Source organism: Myxine glutinosa, chromosome 1, assembly GCF_964187855.1.
Source record: "Myxine glutinosa chromosome 1, kmMyxGlut1.1, whole genome shotgun sequence".
In the NCBI taxonomy this organism is placed as follows: Eukaryota; Metazoa; Chordata; class Myxini; order Myxiniformes; family Myxinidae; genus Myxine; species Myxine glutinosa.
The window spans coordinates 90,514,457-90,536,281 of record NC_136261.1 but is presented as its reverse complement, the minus strand read 5'-3'; the positions used below and the strand labels follow the sequence as shown (position 1 = coordinate 90,536,281).

At 46.2% G+C, this 21,825-nt stretch overlaps 1 protein-coding gene across 5 annotated transcripts in view; it reads left to right on the top strand.

Annotated features, from left to right (window-relative positions):
- Positions 1-21,825, top strand: part of LOC137426087 (uncharacterized) — a 185,108-nt gene that overhangs the window by 57,444 nt on the left and 105,839 nt on the right. For 2 of the 5 annotated variants that reach the window (XM_078774553.1, XM_078774547.1), the window contains exon 3: positions 8,572-11,144. The exons of the other annotated variants lie outside the window; for them this stretch is intronic. In XM_078774553.1, the coding sequence (XP_078630679.1) occupies positions 8,574-10,847 (2,274 nt within the window). In that variant the 5' untranslated portion in view covers positions 8,572-8,573 and the 3' untranslated portion in view covers positions 10,848-11,144. Of the gene's footprint in view, positions 1-8,571; positions 11,145-21,825 lie in introns of those variants that run through there. 5 annotated transcript variants of the gene reach the window in all.

The following is a 21,825-nucleotide window of genomic DNA, read 5'->3' as shown; positions in this document are numbered from 1 at the left end:
GTTATGCATAGAGAGAGCGCGCTTGCCAGCATCGATACACCAACCCACGAGTGCTCTGTGGCCGACGGCCTTTAATAACGTGCAGAGCACCCTTCCCGAGCATCAACAGCACCACCCCACCACCAATCGGTGCAGTCACCATTGTTCATTGGTATAAAAATAAATTCGACAACCCCTAACCCTGCAGGTGTCTCTTGCTCTTCTTGTGGTGCACTTGGTGGTAACTAAAAGTGGTTCACCTGTATGGCATAGGTGCCACGTTGACCCATAGGTCCATCCCCGGGTGGTGCTTGGCCGCAAACGAACTGCGGTCCATTGTGGGTGGCCACAAACATTGCGGTCCATATGGTGTATCGATCCCGGCAGCAAACAGCGAAAGTGCAGGCCCACAACTGCGCAGCCAGCACCTCTCTCTCCTCTCTCTCTACCCCAAAGCCAGATCCTCGGAGGTGGGAGACAAAAGAAGAAACAAGTGAGTAAGGTGGTAAGGGCGCAAAAGTGCACGCAATGTAAGGTGATGCACCCTGGGGGCACATGGGAACCAGGTGAGACAGGTACGTTCCTATCGTACGCCCCCCCCCCCACCAGGTAACCTACATGGCCCCTCCCTTACCCCTTACTGTATCCACAAAACACAACACTACCCATAAACATCTACTTTACAAATCAACAAACATCCCTACTGTCTTCCCCGTTCCTCCCATATACCAAATTCGTCTTCTCTCCCTCCTAACCAATCAAATTTGCCATTTTCAACTCTCATCAAAATTTGCCATCTCCAACTGCACATCAAAATTTGCCATCACCAATTCATCATCAGTCCCTCCTAAGGAGGGAGAGATGGAATCACCCCAATGTCTCATCCACGTCGTGATGCGTCTCACAAATCCAACAACAATTCTCATTTCTGCAACACAAACAAAGAAAACACAGGTGTGGAGTCATCATCATCACCACAGGTAAGTGGCTGCGTATGGTGCGACAGGTTCATCAATCCTAACTATTTCCTAAGTGACTTTAACAACTTTACACTACCCGGGGTCTCTCTCCGGCCAAACCATTGGCCCTCTTACACTATGGGTTCTAAAAACCAATTCCCATTGGCCAAACTGTGGTGCTTTTCAATTTGGGGTCTCACTCCCCCGATTCATCTCCCGGTGCCCTCGCACAATTTCTGGGCTGTGGCGTGTACCTCTCCCAGTGGGTCTACCCACCTGCACACCTCCACCACTGCAGTTGCCTCCGAGCTTACCTGCTCCTTACCCTAACCTAACTACCTGGGGAAGGCCCTTTGGCTCTCTCCCCACTCGGTGCCCTCTCTGGCACTGGGCTGCCCGATCCACACCCGGGACCCTCAGGCACCCACTCACAACTACCGGCTCCCAGAGCCCACCTGCGGCCTCACCTGGCCGACATCCTCACAGTGGTGGAGTGCCCAACCAACTACACACACTAACAGGCTACACGCCCAGCCATTTCCACAACACTAATGCACCCATTCACAATACCATTCTGCAACCGCACCACAAATGCCAATATCCAACCACAATTTACCTGCACCCTCTACCTAACACTTACACTACCCGCCCCGGGTACTCGTGAAAGGGGTCCACTCTTCCCCCATCCACACCTTCGCACCATGCACACCACTCCGTACCACTCACTCCAACTCTCTCCACACACCTGTACCTGCACACCTGTGCTCTCACACCTGGTGCCACCTGCACCCTTCTCTCCCCAAGCGCATTCGAGCTGATCCACAACACTCACTACTCATACACTGCTCCACACACCTGTCCAGTTGCACACCTGTGCAATCACACCTGTTCAATTCTCACACACACGGCATCATCTCAGCTAACTACTCCCTTCTGAAACTTGCGCTCCCCAGTCGTCCCTTTAAACTATTGCGCTCCCACGTCATTATCATCCACCCTAATCTACCTGCGTCCCCACTACAGGTATCAGTCACTAACTAATCTTAACGTTACCTAATGTCAATCTTCGCTAGATCCCTACACACCATATAACCTAACCCACCCGGGCTAGTTTTCACTGCCATACACCCCATAAACTATAGCTCCTTTGCCCCCCCACATGGGAAGGATGGTGGATTTGCCATCCCACCACATCGGGGGTCTCTCACTACCAATTTTTGCACATCAAATTTCAACAAATCAAAAATTTGCCAATCACTGCCCATCATCTGCCAATCACTACTGCCAATCCCTTGCCAATCATCAAATTTTGTTTTTCTCTAATTTTGGGTCCAAAACACTAACCTCATCACCCAGTCGACTCACTAATACCTCTCGGTGCGCCAATCCCTGTCCAAAGCCCGGCTGCGTAAAGCCAAGCAATGGATGCTGGTTGTTTTGTGCCAGCGGCTGGATGCGTCCGGCACTCGGTGCAGGGACGGGGGCTTACCCGGGCCGAGATCCCACGCATCACCTCGGCGTGGAGCCATCCAATGTCCCGATCTCGACCTGCCGGCACGTCTCAACAAAACGTGGTCGCCATAACGACCCTTCCTATCGGGCTGCCAGCTCCGCCCAGTGGAGCCTGGACGCGGCCGTTCAAAGCGAGGCCCGGCACGCACCGAGGGCCCGCTTCGGCTAAAAGTCGCTCTAACCTCTAACCCGTGTAACGTCGATGCTTCACCTGGACGCTTACACCCCGCAGCCCGTTCCTTGCTCACACATCCAGCTGTGCCCATGCTCCTCGTACCCTTCCTTACACACCCAGGTACACCCATTCCACTCACAGCCTTGGTCACACACCTGACCACCGAACACTTTGGCACACATTCGTTGCTCGCACACCTCACCAATACACCTCTTCGCGCCCCCTCCTCGGTCACCTCCTCTGTGACAATCACAGGTGTGCCCTCATTCACACACCCAACCACGTGCCTCACCACCAACTCCAGCGTGCATTCCCACTCACGCTCTACCATTCCAGGTGTGCATCCTTCCATCCCAGGTGTACATCCTCTCTCACCTGTCACAACTAACTCACGCTCCATGTCACTCTCACTACTCTCACCTCCACTCTTGACAACGCACTCACCCTTACTCTTGACAGCGCACTCTTTCCTCGTGCACCTGTCCGTCACACACCTTTCTCGCGCACACTCTCCCGTTACACCCTCTGTAACACTCACCACAGGTGTGCATTCTTCCTTACTTCTGACAGCGCACTCTTTCCTCATGCACCTGTCCGTTACACACCTCTCTCGCGCACACCCTTGCGCACACTCTCCCGTCACACCCTCTGTAACACTTCCCACACCGCACTTCCATGTGCTCCCTCGCACACTCGCTACGACCGACTCACTCTCGCCAGCACCCTCACTCCTTGGCGTGCACTTTTTCCTCACACACCCCAGAGTCGGACTTTCTCGCACACCTCCTTTTTCGCACACCAGACCTGTCGCACACTTCACCAGTGGCCTCTCACGAACATCCGGGTCTATCTCGACCCCCAAGCTTATTAAATCACCTGGCGCATCATACGCACGACCATATTGGTCACCACTTACACCGGGTCCTCTTCCTCTTCGCTTCTCCTCCATCACCTGCGAATCCCTCATCCGGTGAATAAGCACATCATCACGATCCAAACACAGACTTTGGACCAATTCTTTTATCTCCTCTTTTATCTCTTTCTTATCCCCTCTCCGTCGCTTCTTAATTTCACTCATCCCTTCTTCCACTTCTTCTAATTTGTGCTTCACCTCTTTTATTCCCCGGTACGTCTCCTCAAGCTCATCCTCCAAGGCTACCTTGACCGTTTCCATGTGCGTCCTCACCTGCCGGTCCTTCGTCTCCATTACCTCTACCACCTCGTCCAACCTCGTTGTCAGTCCCTCACGTACCATCTGACATTCCCTCTTCGTCGCTATCAAGTCGTCTTTTAGTTCTTTCTGTGTCACTTTTAACCCTCCTAATACCGCAGTGTTCCTTTGAACCTGCTCCGTTAGTTCTTTTTGTCCCTCCGTCAGCTGTTCCACCTCCTGCGTCAGGACCTCTATGCCCCCCTGTAACTTTACAGTCCCCTTTCTCACCTCCTTCTCCATGTGCTCCTCACAGTGCCTCACCTCCTCGCGCACTCCTCCGACCTCCTCACTCACTCCTCTTCTGATCTCCTCTCCCTCTACCCCATTTTTCACTCCCTCTATCTGATTCTCCTGGGCAGCCATTCTATTTTCTACCCCCATTAACCCATTTTTCACCTCCTTTATCCCGTTGTCTAACCCCTCTCCGGTACCCCTCGCTTCGTCCCTCATTACCCCCATCTGGTTTCCCATTACCCCCATTTGGCCCTCCAATCGCTCACCCTGAGCATCCATCCGGTTCCCCAATTGGTTACTCTGCAGTTTGAGGGACGCCTGCATTTGCGCCATAAATTGCTCCATGAGGACCTGCATCTGGGCCATCCCTCCCACTTGTGCAGCGGGTGCGGCCGCCGTAGCTATGTGCGAGGCGCCATTTCGCGCGTCTGCTACCCCCGCTGTTTCGCTCTCCTCACGTGTCTCAATTTGGTCCTGGACCGACCCTGCTTCACTCTCCCCTACCGGACCCCAGCCGTCTTGATCCGCCATAGCGCGACTTGCAAAATTCGAGTTTCGTAAAACAAAACAAATTTCGGCCGCTCCAAATTTTGACCAAATTTTTTTTTTTTCCTCTATTCGTTTTTTTTTCAAAATTTGGTCGGGCCTCGAATCTCACTCCCGACACCAATTGTTACAGACACGACTTTGATGTTAAAGTGGGCCGAGCGGAATGGCCGTCGTGTCCGCACAAATTACCCGACTATACTCGACGTTGACGAAGTCGCGCGATGCTGGCTCAATAAGAAAAAGAAGACACCCGGCTGGATCACAATAACACAATACGACACCAGGGGTTCAGTTCTCAAGACCTCCGGAGGAGGTTATATTAAGGCGGAAGGTTAGATTACAACTACAAGAGGGACAGCATAGAAAGACAAGCACTTAGACACAATCTTATATTATTCCCAACAGACGACAGATAAACGGGACAAAATGCTGACTCACACGGGGATTGATGGCAAGGACAGGCGGGTAGCGATGGCTCCAGGTGCACCTGGGCTCAAAGGTCAGAATCGACTCGGTCCGGTCCAGAGATGCGGGGAGGTCGCAGCGCTCGGATGGCGTCTTGTCTGCTCAAGCTGGGGGCGCATCTGACTCAGCGCTCGCAGGTGGCTTTCCTTCTCCAAGCTCGGTGCGCATCTCTCGTCACATCCGGCGCGGGGCCGCGTATATCCGGCGGGGAGTGACACGCCCTCGGCTCGTTAGCTCCGCCTCGTGGAATCGGCACGTTGCTTCTCATTGGGTGCGTGCGGGGGGTTTACCAGGCTCCGCCCTTGACGAGGAGCTGACAAGGAGCCCCTTCGTGGTAACCCCGTGGAGCGCATGGTCTATGGCGCTAATCGAGCCGGTGTGAGGACGCATCCTCCCCCGCTCCGCCGCCATCTCCTCTGTTGTTGTTGTAATTGTTGGGGAAGAAGATGGAAGGAGGTATGGGAAAGGTCCTAAACTCACTACTGATGCCATATAATCACATTCTGGTGCAACGAAGAGTCATAATTAATGGAGACGAGGCCTTAACTGACATAGAATAAGAATAACTAGGAAGATGTCCGAAAGTTGTCTACGTGTGGTGCGGTGGACCTGGGCACGACATTTAATGGGGGAATAAGGGGAAGGTCGGCTCTACTGATTGTTATTTACATGCAATGGGACTAGGGAACGGGGGATTGGGGAAAGTTGGGGAGTATTGGAGAAAATAGGGGAATATTTACAAGCGGATATGGAGGCCAAATTCCATATTCGCAACAATATGTATGTATATATATATGTATATATGTATGTATATATATATATATGTATATATATATATATATATATGTATATATATATATATATATATATATATATGTATATAATAATAATAATAATAAAGGAGTCTTATATAACCCCATCAAGCAGAGTAAACTACCCTCATGGCGCTTTACATTATCATGCGAACGCGCACACACCGCACATACACACACAAACATACACAGACACACCTTCACTCTTGCCCTATTCCTCTCCCTCCCCATTCAAAACCCACAGAGGTGTACTCCCCCTACTCCTCCCCTCCCTCCCCCGCACATGTACACGGACATACTCTCGATCTCTGTCCCACCTCAAACCAAAGGGAAAACAGGACTTAGACTTTGAAAGACTTGTGAAACAGATAGGTTTTGAGGGAGGTTTTAAAGGCAGGAAGAGTCGACATGTCGAACAGAGGAAGGCAAGTCATTCCAAGGCAGAGGTGCAGCAAACGAAAAGGATTTCTCGCCAAACGACTTGGTGCTGGTGCGCGGCAGCTCTAAGGTCATAGAGTCGTCGCTTGAACGAAGCCGTCGCCGAGCTTCATAGAGAGTGAGGAAATCGGAGAGATAGTGAGGTCCCGTTCCACACAATGATTTATAACATAGTGTGCAAATTTTGTATTGCACACGAGCAGAGACAGGCAGCCAGTGTAAAGATTCAAGAAGCGGAGTAACATGGTCAGACTTCTTCGCTTTACAGACAAGATGAGCGGCAGAGTTTTGAACCTTTTGTAACTTATCCAAGAGAAACTGAAGGCAGCCAGCATACAAAGAATTACAACAGTCTAGCCTTGAGAGGACAAGGGCACAGACCAGAGTTAGAGCAGCTTGAGGAGTAAGAAAGTGGCGAATGGATGCGATCTTTCGCAGCTGAAAGTATGCTGATTTGCAAGTTTGAAGTACTTGCTTGGAAAATGTCATGTTATTGTTACAGTCGAAAACCACACCAAGGTTCTTGGCAGACGAAACAAAGTTTACATCAGTTTCACCAACATGAATAGTGGTAGGAAGTGAACAATGTAGAGGACATCTGTGCGATCTTACAATCATAGACTCTGTTTTAGCATCGTTCAGCTGAAGTTTGTTTTGGGTCATCCATGCCTTCACGTCGGCAATACAGCCTTCTAACACTTCAACAGTGGGCACGATTTGTTGAATCATGCTTCCTTTGTACAGCTGATTGTCATCCGCAAAGGCGTGGTGATCAACTGAATGTCTGGCAACAAGATCAAATAGAGGCTGAATAGGGTGGGCTTCAAAAAATCAAAATGCAGATTTTCTCCGGGACATGTTCTATGTTTGTTCCTTTTGGTGTCAAAGGAAACCACACCAAATTTGAATGGAATCCAATAATATTTAGGGGTGCCACATCAGTGATGAATTTTCCCCCATGCAAAAATAGGAATTCCCATTTTTTGGGCTGTATATACACAAAATAAATACATAATTATATATATACATTAAATATAATATTAAAAATAAATATATAGTAAATATACATTAAATAATAATAATATATATTATATTATACATTATCTATCTATAATTCCAGTAATCTCTGTGTGTATGTTTGTATGTTTGTATGTTTGTATGTCTGTGACCGCTGTTTCTCGACAACCACGGGTCCGATATACTTGAAACTTGCCAGGTATATTGCTGGGGACCCGAGGATGTGCCTTTTCAAGGTTTCATATTAATCGGAGAAGTAGTTACCGAGCTATGTCCAAAAAACGATTCAACCAATCAGAGAGCAGCGAGCTATCACGTGTGCCGAACGTGGCGAACAGACTCTGCCTCGGACGGCACATTTGAGAGCGTATTCATTTATTTCACGTTGGAAAACTATGTTGCCGTTAAACTATGTTTTAAAACTAATTAAAACTAATTTGCGATTCATCGTAACTGCGATTTGCGACCTTCCGGACAGTGAAGACTGCACTTCCGGCAGCCAATCACAGAACGCGTTATTGCGTAGGCGTGGCCGATGTGAGAGCGAGCCGAGCCGAGCGCGTGCGCCATTACGGTTCGTAATTCAATTTCTTCCGGAGAAAATAATAATTTCTCGATTTCTTATGCGCATTATTTCTCCCAATTCAGTCAGAGCGAAGGGCGGAAGCGAAGAGCGTTGTTTTTTTTGTTTACGGGCGTACGGGCGGGGTAGAGCGTACGGGTTGCGTTATTTTTTTTTTTTGGCAAGGAACGGGCACCCACGTACGGGCATGCCCTAGTATATACAATTATACGATAGACAATTATACAAATATAGACAAATATAATACATTAAATAATATATTAAAAATAAATATAATATATTAAAATTTAAATATAATAAATAAATATATAGTTATACAATATATATACATTATAATTAAATATACATTAAATTTATACATAAAATATACATTAAATAATAAATATACATAAATACACATTATACATTATATATATAGTTATATACAATATATTATACATACAGTTTTGAGACTTCCTATGATCACTATCTGGGCAATTTTCATGCATGTTTTGTACAGGTTCCCGGGGTCAGGGGTACGCTTTTTTAGTGTGTAATATGTAGGCCTAACTTATTGACTGTGGCTCTTTTGTAGAGAGTGACCCTGTGGAGTAAGAATTAACAGGATTTTACCCACATTCTTGCGTATTTTTCAGATATGGCATGTGCTAGTACCAGTGTTTCATTGAAAACTCTGGCTCAGGATAATGTGTATCTCATTGGGTCCACTTCTGGAGATGCCATCAAAGGTGCCAAGCTCCCGACTGTGCATCAATCTCTTGTCCTGTTTTTCCATCACCTGAAGAAAGAGAATCGCACTGCCCGGGAGAGTGCAACCCTCACCATTGAAGAGGTTGTGAAGTTCTGGGAAAAAGCTCACCTACCTACAACGACGAAGCAGCACTGCATCCATCGTTTGGAGAGGCTATATGAAGAATGGAGGAGCCTCCAAAAAGGTGCAAAGCGAGGTGGTGCGACCCAAGAGAAAAAGGAAGCATCCTTCAAGGCCTCCTTGGAGAAGACGTTTGATCTTAGGCATGCAGATTCGGAGGCCATAATCACCAACCCCGAGGACAGGAAGTTTCTTCACGATCAATTCTCAGAGAGGAAGGCTTCAATGGGATCTGTAGACACTGTGTTGGAAGCAAAAACGAAGCGAAAGAAAGAAAGGGAAGAAAAGGAGAAGACTAAGGCAGAGAAGGAAAATAAGAGACAGGAAATGGTCATGAAGGGTGCTACTGCTATGGAAGTCACAGACTCAGACTCTGACTCTGAGACCACGGCACAGGCTGGTTCTTCATCATCTGATGGTGGGATATCTCGTCCCAAGAAAAGAAGGCCTATCAACATTGTCACTCCTGAAGTCGCAGCTTCTTTGGATCGTACGAAAACAAGTGACCGAATGGCTGTCCACAACTTGGCATCCATTTGTAGAGCAGTAGGATGGGATCCTGCAGAGCTGGCACTGAACCGATGGACAGTGCGGCGGAATCGCCTGATGCATCGATGCAAAACCATGGACGAAATAAAAGAAGCATTTCATCATAATGTGCAGGGTCCTTTAGTGGTCCATTGGGATGGAAAGCTTCTTCCCGATGTCACTGGAGATTTTGTGCATGTGAAGGTGGATCGTCTTCCATTCCTTGTGTCCAACCAGTACCATGGAATGGAGCAGCTGTTGAATGTTCCCAAGTTACCTGACGGGGGAGGAGAAGCTATGGCAACCGCTGTAGTGGACACACTGAAGAGCTGGAACCTTGTGGGCAAGGTGAAGGCTTTGTCTTTTGACACAACGGCCAGCAATTCAGGTGTTCGTGGAGGGGCTGCTGTCCTCATTGAAAAGAAGCTACAGACTGAACTAATTCATTTGGCTTGCCGCCATCATGCGCACGAAATCATTCTGGGAGATGTTTTCACCACTCTTTTCGGTCCTTCATCAGGCCCTGACATCCAGCTTTTTAAGCGGTTTCAGCCGGAGTGGCCGTCCATTGCCCATCACCAACCAAAAAATGGATTCACAGATCCTGATACGGCAGCTGAGTTTGCACAGAACAATGACATGATGGATGAAGCTCTGGAATTTGCTCTTGTGTGTTTGAAAGATCAGCAGCCACGAGATGATTATCGTGAACTCCTAGAACTGACTGTCATCTACATGGGAGGAATCCCACCTCGTGAAATCCGGATCATGGCTCCAGGAGCAATGCACAGAGCCAGATGGATGGCAAAAGCACTATATTCACTACAGGTGTTCATGTTTCGGTCAGAGTTCCACTTGACACTTCGAGAGGCGAGAGAACTCCGAGCCTTCAACATTTTTGTCTGCCTTGTGTATGTACAGGCTTGGTTTCGGGCTCCACAAGCTATTGAGGCTCCCCTGAATGACATTAACCTCTTCAAGAAGTTGGAAAAGTTTGAACAAATCAATCAGAAGATGGCTCAGGCAGCCTTGAAGGCACTTGGCCGCCACACGTGGTACATGAGCCCAGTACTAGTGGCATTTGCATTCTTTGACACCAGAATTGACAAAGAAAGCAAGATCAATATGATTGAAGCATTGAAAAATGACGGTGAAAACCCCTCTCCAAAGAGACCAGCTATCAAACGAGGAACCGCCCTGTCAATCGCTGGCCTCATAACAAAACACACCAAGCATTTCTTCAGCATCCTAGGGACCCCAACTGATTGGATGGATAAGGATCCTGGTTCATGGGAGCAAGAAACCAGCTTTCAGGAAGCAAAGAAAGCCGCCAGTGGCTTAGTCGTGGTGAACGACAGGGCAGAAAGGGGTGTCGCATTGATACAAGACTACAATAAGCTCCTTACAAAGGATGAAGAGCAAAAGCAAGCTCTGCTCCAAGTTGTTGCTGCTCACAGGAAGATGTACCCCGATGCCAGGAAGGCAACAGTGGTGAAACAGGCCCAGAAATAGGAGTTACATTTCTCATTATATTTGGGTTTTTTAATATTATGTGATATGGTGTCTCTTCATTTTATGAACTGAACATTTGGATTGTTATCATTGAATTTGAGTTTTCATAGCAATATAGTGCTATTTGTGCAGCTATTGTAACTTGTGTTTGCTAGAATACAAAGAAAGTGAGTGGAGGGTGGATTTTCATAAAACAAACTTCTGGTTTTGCTTTCGATCCATATATAGAAAAGTTTTGTAGACACCTTTAGTTTGAAGGCTGATGTGGCACCCCTAAATAAAATCAGATTGCTTTCATATTTGGTGTCGTTTCATTTTGGAACAAAAGGAACAACATAAAGCCATGTCCCAGTAAATATTTTTTTTAAATTATTTTGAGCACCACCCTAAGGCTGAATCTACAAAAGAAAGAGGATAGGTCCCAAGACTGAGCCCTGGGGAACGCCAAAGGAAAGCGGAGAAGGGGCTGATTCCTGGCCATTGACAACAACTGTTTGCACTCTATCAGTAAGATAGGACATCAGCCAAGAAAGTGGAGTACCAGTTATACCAAATGTGATTTCAAGACGACGAATTAAGACACTATGGTCAATCGTGTCAAAGGCGGCAGACAAGTCCAAAAGAGTCCAAAGTCCAAAAGTCCAAAGTATATATATATATATATATATATATATATATATATATATATATATATATATATATATATATGTATATATATATATATATAAATAAATACACACACAACAACAACTAACTTTCGAGGCCATTTTTTCCCTGCAGAGCAGGGGTTGGCCTTTTTTGGGCACCGTTGTCCCCTTTTTTGAAGCAATGTTTTACGGCCGGATGTCCTTCCTGCCACCAACCCTGTTAGTCGCCTCTTGCGACACACAGGGAATTACCAGTGAACTGGTACTCAATTTGCCGACCTCGGAAGGATGACAGGCTGAGTCAACCCCCCTGGTGTTAATTCAGCGATCGACCGGGATTCGACCCCAGAATCCTAGGATCCCAAGCCGGCACCCTAACCGCTAAGCCAACACCATTTCGGAACACACCAACAGACTGGACTCTGACTCCGACCAAAATCCAATGAAATCTGACCTCACTTCATTGCGAGCAGAACTTGAAAGCTCCCTCTCCCAGATCGCTCGCTCCTATTCGTTGAAACCCAGGTCCAAGCTCATTGGCTGGCCCCAATATCCGACTTGTCAGAATTCCTTAATTCTCTTTCCCAATCCGACACACAACCTGCTCATCGATGCTACTTCTCAAACAAAAAAAACTCCAGACGCCGCAACAAAGCATACAGTAATTGTAAAAGATCGGGTCAAACCCCCAAACGTAACACCACCTAGAACCCCTTAGTGTACGTCACCACACGATTGATTCGCAGCACAGGAGGGACAAACTCACAGCACGTGCGGCTATTCATCACACCACGTGATCACTTGATTTACCGTACATTCAAATAAGCGCCGCACCCAACATGGCGGCTCCGCGAGTGATCCACACACACCGCCTGTCAAAAGACCTCGTGTTGCATCATACACGAAACACAGTCCCCTCAGGGTACACATCTCGACCAGCCCGAATTCGACTAACAGGAGCTGGATCTACATATGATGAGAATAGAACCATGTGTACCACACCTTGAGTTCCTGGGATAACAAGATTTATTGATGAACCAATATCACAGCGCTGTGGAGGGTGTAAGAGTCATACCAATCACAATTGAACAGCATGGCCCCATACACTCCTAGAAAATTGGCAACCCAGAGTTTCTTTATATACACAAAATTATACAAAAAATCTCCGCTAAAAAATGAGCGCGGCCAAAGGAAAACGGGCCAGATATCTCCCACCGAGACCCTATCTTCTTTGGCATGAGCAAAGGGAAAGATGCGGGAGAAAGAGCACAGTGACATTCTCAAAACTTATCTTCCATGCTGGCCTTTGGTCAAGGACAAAAAGACGCGTTTTCACGAGGGGGTCTAACAGAGCAAGCAGTTTCACTATCTTTCTACATTCCTTGGCACAGTTGGACAATAAAGCATAGTTCAAAGCAAGAGGGAACATAGTAAGCTTAATCCTTTTCACAAAGCAACCACTATTAAATGCAAACCACAATTAGATAAGACACAACCAAAGGCATGATCTCGACATATATATATATATATATATATATATATATATATATATATATATATATATATATATATATATATAAAGTTTTGAGAAAGTAGTGCAGTGACAACACAACACAGGTCAACACAACACAGACACTGCACAGATATAGATATATACATATATACATATACACATATACATATCATTTTTTCCCTTATCAATCTACACTCGATACCCCATAATGACAAAGAGAAAACAGGATTTTAGAAAGTTTTGCAAATTTATTAAAAAGAAAAAACTGAAATATCAAATTGACATAAGTATTCATACCCTTTGCTATGACACTTATTTATCTCAGGGGCCTCCCATTTCTCTTGATCATCTTTGAGATGTTTCTGCACCTTGATTGGAGTCCACTGTGGTAAATTCAATTGATTGGACATGCTTTGGGAAGGCACACACCTGTCTATATAAGGTCTCACAGCTGACATTGCATAACAGAGCAAAAACCAAGCCTTGAGGTCGAAGGAACTGCCTGCAGAGCTCAGAGACGCGATTGTGATAAATTTATCAGTGATAAATTTCTGCTGCATTGAAGCTTCCCAAGAGCACAGTGGCCTCCATAATTCTTAAATGGAAGAAGCTTAGAACAACCAGGACTCTTCCTAGAGCTGGCCGCCCGGCCAAAATGAGCAATCGGGGGAGAAGGGCCTTGGTAAGGAGAGGTGACCAAGAACCCGATGGTCACTCTGGCTGAGCTCCAGAGATCCTGTGTGGAGATGGGAGGAACTTCCAGAAGGTCAACCATCACTGCAACATCCCACCGATCTGGGCTTTATGGCAGAGTGGCTCACAGATAGGTTGGTAGATACAAAGGATTTTCCTATCACACGAACCTGTGTTACACTCCCCCTAAAATAGATTAATTAATGATTTAAAATGATTAAAAATCACGGGGCAACCCAGGTTACTGCGTGGTGGATCATATATATACTCCTTCCATGCTTTTATTGTGGAAGAGAGCTGCTTAAAGCAACCACGAAAGGTTGCTTTTGCTGTTTCAAACCCTTCTCAGAGTTCCTCCAAAGCTGTATAAAGAAATTCACATATAGTCCATACTTGAGAATCGCAATGCAACACACCCCTCAGCCGCCGGAATGGTTTCATCGCGTATTGGTAAATCATCAGCGACAGCGCACACAGAAATACATAGCATCGAGGCTCTAAAGCACATACCATGTACAAACGCCAAAACGGGTCAACACATGAATGAAAATGTTTTGTTTTAAAACATCAGTAAATTAATGGTCCAAGGCTTCGGTGGAGAGTAATAATCCGAGCGTCTACTGAGTCTAGGAGGTTGTTGTGAAGCCCAGCCGAGTCGTACCAAAGACTTTTTAAATGGTACGTGCTGCTTCCTTGCTTAACACTCAGAATTTAAAATGGATAGAGCACACAATGATGCCTCGCCCTGCATGTGAAACATCGAGATGACAGTTTATAGCTAAGCCGAGATTTAAACCAAGGCTAGACAGTTTAGAGCAAGTGTGTATACCTCTAGCGGCCACCTGGGGGCGTTTCATGCCAATTATGACGCAATATTAAAGTGGGCCACCTGGGGGCGCTTCATGCCAATTATGGCAAAATATTAAAGTAGGCCTCCTGGGGGCGCTATATTAAAGTTGCTTTGCGTGCAAAATCAAAAACACACACACCAAATACAATACCTTCTCCCAACCTTTTGTGTACAGGTATCCACCTGCTCATTTTTTAAATGTCACCTCACCTCCGTTTCCCTCACGTGAATCACTTTAAGTTCTCTCTCAATACATTTAGCATGCCAAGGATTTAAAATTATTGCAATCTTCTTCTCACAATACTTGAAGTCACACTTCTGTATCTTTTTCTACTTCACTGCTGTCACATCTGTGGTCTGGCAGGATAGGTTAGAGCTATGCACACTCACGTTTAATGTGTGTAGTCTGATTTTGAATCTCGACCCAGATATAAACTCACCTCGGAGTTTCGCATGAATGTGTGTTGGATGATCGTTTAGCCGGACGACTCATTCTCCATCACTGGTTGCTTGTCGATGGTCAAGATTCCGTGGTGTATTTTGTGAATCACTGGGACCTTGAATAAATTCCCAATTCATGTCTTGGACCTCTCTTGATGCCAGGTTACATTGCTTACTAAGTCAGAGTGTGGTTGTTGTCTTGGCAGAAACTCCGACGCTATAAACAAATTCACCTTCTCGAGTTGTTCACATGGCACATATGAACAACCATCCTCAGATAGGAAGGGCAACCATGATGATGACTATCATATCTCTGTCGCCAAATGAATATTTGTTCTTGTTGATGTCTCTCTTGGGGAAATGGGGAAATTCCTTTCCCTATGTAATTTTACTGATGATAAATTCGAATGACGGTTTATTTTTGTAACAGACGAACAAGAAGAACATATTTTGGTACGCTTTATGCACATATCTTGGCTCATGGAGAAGCAGAACGACTATGGCAGCAGGTTCACAAACTACCAAATGGTATTGGGGTGGGTAGACATACAGAAGGAGGAAAGGAGGAATAACACAAAATCAAGGTGCAATGGCTTGGAGAGGAACATGCACCTGCTCAGGTTGCACACCATCATGTATCTTTGGAATGCTATGACATATGTTGCTCGTTTCTTATTCCTGGCATGTTGTTTGCTCTAACAGTACGTTGTTCCTCCAGTTCCATACTATTTCTGAGATCGGATCAAATCAGAAGATATACCAAATTTGCCTTTCTCGGAGAGAGATTTGATAAGGACGATTTGAGTCGCGTTTTAAAGGCCTATCTGTTAACACAAATGTGTGTTCACTATGGTCTACTTTTGAGAATAAAACAATCTCGAAAGGCATTTTCCATAAAAGAATAATTGTCTATTACAATGCAGTTGTAGACGGTGGCTTGCAAACCGAGCCTTAAGGGCGGTGTACAGAAGCGTTTTTATTTAAATAACAATAAATACAAGGCGCAGAGTGGTAAAATTTGCTGCACATGATGCGTAACGCACGCAGAGTAAAACGAGTAGTCATTTACGTCCGTATGATTTCTAGTAAATAAAGAAGATATAAGCACACCTGACACTCGGCCGAGGCTTCAGACATTGGCACGCTCACGACACTGCACCGTCGAATAAACTGTTCCAACCCGTCATTTTTTGATGGGCTTTTATACTTGTAGTATGATAAATCAGGCAGGTAGGTTCTAATCAGTATGAAATTTTCACATTAAAAAAACTGGAAAATCATTCACATTTATAGGGGAAAATGTTCATCCTTAAAAGGCACAACATAAATGGAAGGCAAAAGTTAGGTTTATCATTTAATGGATCAGAATAACAATCTGGAAGAAACTGGCCTCAATTTGTGTGTAATATTTGAAAAGGGGGAAATTTACATGTTTATACTGCGAGAAGTACCAATTTATCAGTAACATAGCCTCCTCTTTACAACATTAATTTTAAAAAATGAAGAAGAACATAATAATAATAATAATAATAATAATAAAGGAGTCTTATATAGCCCCATCAAGCAGAGTAAACGACCCTAATGGCGCTTTACATTATCATGCGAACACACACACACCGCACACACATACACAAACATACACACACACAGACACATTTTCACTCTTGCCCTATTCCTCTCCCTCCCCATTCAAAACCCACAGATGTGTACTCCCCCTCCTCCTCCCCTCCCTCCCCCGCACATGCACACAGACATACTCTCGATCTCTGTCCCACCTCAAACCAAAGGGAAAACAGGACTTATACTTTGAAAGACTTGTGAAACAGATAGGTTTTGAGGGAGGTTTTAAAGGCAGGAAGAGAGTCAACATGTCGAACAGAGGAAGGCACATTTACAGACACACATTTACATTGAGAGAATTTGGGTCTTCCCCTCTTGATCACCCACCCCCAGATATGCGACCCAGACAGAAACCATACTTGGGATACACTGATGCAAAATGTAAAATTTGTTTAGATTTGGTTGTGTTTTTTTTTTTTTTTAGGTTTTGAAGCATAAATAAATATACAAATTCACTTTTATCATATACATTTTGTGCAGCAATACAGCTTTCATTCAATAAAGTAATGTGAATTTTTTTTTAATGCAAGAGATGACGATTGCTCAACCATCATCTGACATTTCTCTCTGTCTGCTTGGTATGACTCATGTTTAACATTCAGAATACTTGTACTTTATTTTAGTAAAAAAAACCCTGGTTTGCTTCAGTTCAAAACAAAAGCTTGAACTTCAACACAAAGACGTCTGCGTCTTATCTCAGTCTGGCAGTGTCGGGGATCGTCTGGCTCGATTGCGTCGTCCGACACAAGTCCGGTCGGCTGGAACTAGGCCTCGATGCACCCCCGTTCGCGCGCTGCCAGGCCACCGAGCCACTCGCTCACCCTGGTCTCGCCCGCTCAAGTGGCAAGCCTTGCTCGCTTCGTGAACGCCAGGCTCCCATTGACAAGCGGCTTGGCAAGCGATAGCAAGCTGCTGCAATTGTGAATAATGGATAATAATAAGAGGGAGAATTGCTTTGCAATAAATGTTCTTGTTCCAAGCAAAAGGGGCATAACTCCATGAAAAATTGGCGGAATGCCCCAAAACTCGAACTTTTTCTGCAACTTATCATATTAAAGATATGCACCCAGATTAAATTGAATATGTTAAAGCGTATGGAAAAAAGTGCGTAAAACCACAGTTGTGATGGACGGACAGACAGACGGAGAGCAAACCTACAGTCCCCTCCAGGTAGTGGGCTAATAATAATAATAAAGGAGTCTTGTATAGCCCCATCAAGCACAGTAAACGACCCTCATGGCGCCTTACATTATCATGCGAATGCACACACACCGCACACACATACACAAACATACACACACACAGACACACCTTCACTCTTGCCCTATTCCTCTCCCTCCCCATTCAAAACCCACAGATGTGTACTCCCCTTCCTCCTCCCCTCCCTCCCCCGCACATGTACACAGACATACTCTCGATCTGTCGCACCTCAAACCAAAGGGAAAACAGGACTTAGACTTTGAAAGACTTGTGAAACAGATAGGTTTTGAGGGAGGTTTTAAAGGCAGGAAGAGAGTCAACATGTCGAACAGAGGAAGGCAAGTCATTCCAGAGCAGAGTTGCAGCAAAGGAAAAGGATTTCTCGCTAAACGACTTGGTGCTGGTGCGCGGTGGCTCTAAGGTCATAGAGACGTCGCTTGAACGAAGCCGTCGCCGAGGTTCATAGAGAGTGAGCAAATCGGAGAGATAGTGAGGTCCCGTTCCACACAATGATTTATAACATAGTGTGCAAATTTTGTGTTGCACATGAGCAGAGACAGGCAGCCAGTGTAAAGATTCAAGAAGCAGAGTAACATGGTCAGACTTCTTTGCCTTACAGACAAGACGAGCGGCAGAGTTTTGAACCTTTTGTAACTTATCCAAGAGAAACTGAGGGCAGCCAGCATAAAAAGAATTACAATAGTCTAGCCTTGAGAGGACAAGGGCACAGACCAGAGTTAGAGCAGCTTGCCTTGAGAGGACAAGGGCACAGACCAGAGTTAGAGCAGCTTGAGGAGTAAGAAAGTGGCGAATGGATGCGATCTTTCGCAGCTGAAAGTATGCTGATTTGCAAGTTTGAAGTACTTGCTTGGAAAATGTCATGTTACAGTCGAAAACCACACCAAGGTTCTTGGCCGACGAAACAAAGTTTACATCGGTTTCACCAACATGAATGGTGGTCGGAAGTGAACATTGTAGAGGACATCTGTGCGATCTTACAATCATAGACTCTGTTTTAGCATCGTTCAGCTGAAGTTTGTTTTGGGTCATCCACGCCTTCACGTCGGCAATACAGCCTTCTAACACTTCAACAGTGGGCACGATTTGTTGAATCGTGCTTCCTTTGTACAGCTGATTGTCGTCCGCAAAGGCGTGGTGATCAACTGAATGTCTGGCAACAAGATCAAATAGAAGCTGAGTGTACAAAAGAAAGAGGATAGGTCCCAGGACTGAGCCCTGCGGAACGCCAAAGGAAAGCAGAGAAGGGGCTGATTTCTGGCCATTGACAACAACTGTTTGCACTCTATCAGTAAGATAGGACATCAGCCAAGAAAGGGGAGTACCAGTTATACCAAATGTGATTTCCAGACGACAAATGAAGACACTATGGTCAATCGTGTCAAAGGCGGCAGACAAGTCCAAAAGAGCAAGAACGGAAACCTTACCACAGTCAAGAGAGGTCAGGAGATCATTGGTTATTCTTAGGAGAGCGGTCTCGGTGCTCTGGCCTGGTCTATATGCTGACTGGTGAGAATTGAAAAGATTATTTGAAACTAGATGGTTATTCATCTGTGATAGCACAATTCTTTCTGTGATCTTTGACAGGAAAGACAGGTTGGAGATAGGATGGTAATTTTTCATGTCGTTAAGGTCAAGGGTGGGTTTTTTTAAGAAGTGGTTTAACAAGAGCTTGCTTAAAGAGAAGCGGAAATGAACCCGTAGTCAGAGAATCATTAATAACTGCAGTAATAAATGGGAGGAGGGTGTCCAAACACTCAATAAACAAATCGGTGGGAAGGGGGGTCAAGATCACATGTTTTTGTGTTTGACTTGAGGATTGTACATTTGACAATTTCCTCAGTAACAGGAGTAAACGAACTAAGAGGTCGTCCGTGAAAGCAGTGTTCAGCATCCCCGAAGGAAAGGAGTGACTGCTTGTCAAGATTGTTTCTTATTGACTGAATTTTATTGTGAAAGAAATGCAGGAAGCGTTGGGGTAGTTTGTTTTGAGGAAATACAGTGGGAAGAACGGATTTATTTTTGGTGGCAAACAGGCTGTTGGTAATGCTGAACAGTTGCTTGCAGGAGGAGCTCCAAGTAATCCGATCAGAAATATATGACGTTTTTGCTTTCAGAATGATTTTTATGACGAGTCTTTTAGCTATGTTATACAACTGTTTATGGACTGTGAGGCCAGTCTTCAGCCACTGTCTCTCAGCACGTTGTCGTTCCTTTTTGGCAGCCCTGACTTCGTCGCTGACTGCACTGAACCACGGAGTACTCCTGTGTCTGGGAACGGCACGCCGTGTCGCTGGAGCATGACAGTCCAACGCTGTGCGGAGGCAACAGTCGAGGTATTCTGCAGTGACAGAGGAACGGCCAGAGAGACGGGTGTGAAGGTCCTCTTTAAAGGCAGAACGGTCGATGGCACGAATGTTGCGGGCAGTGATGAAGGTGGGCTGAAGACGAGGAACAGCAATACTCAGGTGGCTGGTGACACAGAAGTGGTCCGAGGTGATAGCACAGGTCACTGACGTGGACTGCACCAACTGATCATCGCATCTGTGCACTAACCAATCCAGGATGTGTCATTTAACGTGTGTAGGTTGGGAGACAGACTGAGACAGACTAAAAGTAGAAAGGAGGTCAATGATCTTTGAAGTGAGAGGATGTTGTGGTTGGTCGTAGTGGACGTTGAAATCTCCAAGAATCAAGACGAAACCAGGAAGAGTATTGCAGTGGTCGAGCAGATTAGGAAGCTGGGTCACGAACATAGAGTCAGTAAGCTTGTTTTTCCGGTTAGGTGGAGGTCGGTAGAGGCAGAAGAAATGAAGAGTGATTTCTGACAGAGTGGAGGTGACATGGGCTAGCTCGTAGGATGAATGGTCGAACGAAAAAGTCGTGGTGAAGGAGACAAAGGGAGAGAAGTTGTCCCTGTAAATAACAGCCACGCCCCCACCCCGAGAGGAGCGAGGAAATGACTGCAGGGTGTATCCAAGTGGGGTGAGATCAGCACATCTCGCTTCGTCGCTACTGGGTCGGAGCCAAGTTTCGGTCAGAAAAAACACGTCGATATCGTTGTCTTGAATAAAAGAGGTAATTTTGGTTCGCTTGTCAGGACTACTTACAGACTGAGCGTTGAATAAGGCGAGATACAGGTCAGAACGGTGTTGTTTTGGTGCTGTGTACATTCTACAGGGATAGATGAGGTTATTGAAGTTGATCGGGGACACCTTTTCGCAGGAATTATTAAAATGTGGGCCGGGCCGTCGCTGGTCGTGAAGAGAAATCACAATCGGTATTTTTCTCTGCTTTCTCCTCCCGCCTCGCTATGTGCGTTTTCTCGGGAGACCAACGCTGATTTCAAGTTCTCTGAGGCCTGACACGAGTCCAGGAGTCAATCGAGTGGTGTTGTTTAAAGACAAAAGTTTTTGCCGAGTGGAGCGAATAGGCCTCGGGATAGAGGAGTTAGAGCGGATAGTCGAGCTCGGTACATGCAGCGGTGCGTGCAGAGGTGGGGCGAGCGGTGGGGCGAGCGGTGGGACGAGCGATGGGGCGGGCGATGGGACGAGCGATGGGACGAGCGATGGGACGAGCGGTGGGGCGGGCGATGGGACGAGCGATGGGGCGAGCGATGGGGCGGGCGATGGGACGAGCGATGGGACGAGCGGTGGGACGAGCGAATGGGCGAGCGGTGGGACGGGCGATGGGACGAGCGATGGGGCGAGCGATGGGGCGAGACGGAGAAAAGAACTGTCTTGTTGAGAGGCGCACACCGGGGCTGCGTGAGGCTCAACGAAAAAACATGGCGGGTACTTACAGTTCGAAATTTTCAACTTGGTGGCGAGTAAAAACCAAAGTACTGCAAATCTCATGGGCAGACACGCCGCCATAAGCCAGGAAACGAAACAGGGATCCATCACAATCATTCACACAAAGCACAACACGACAGCACACGCTAAATCCAACAGAATCAATCAAATACACAGGACGACCGAATCAGCTCAGCCTGCT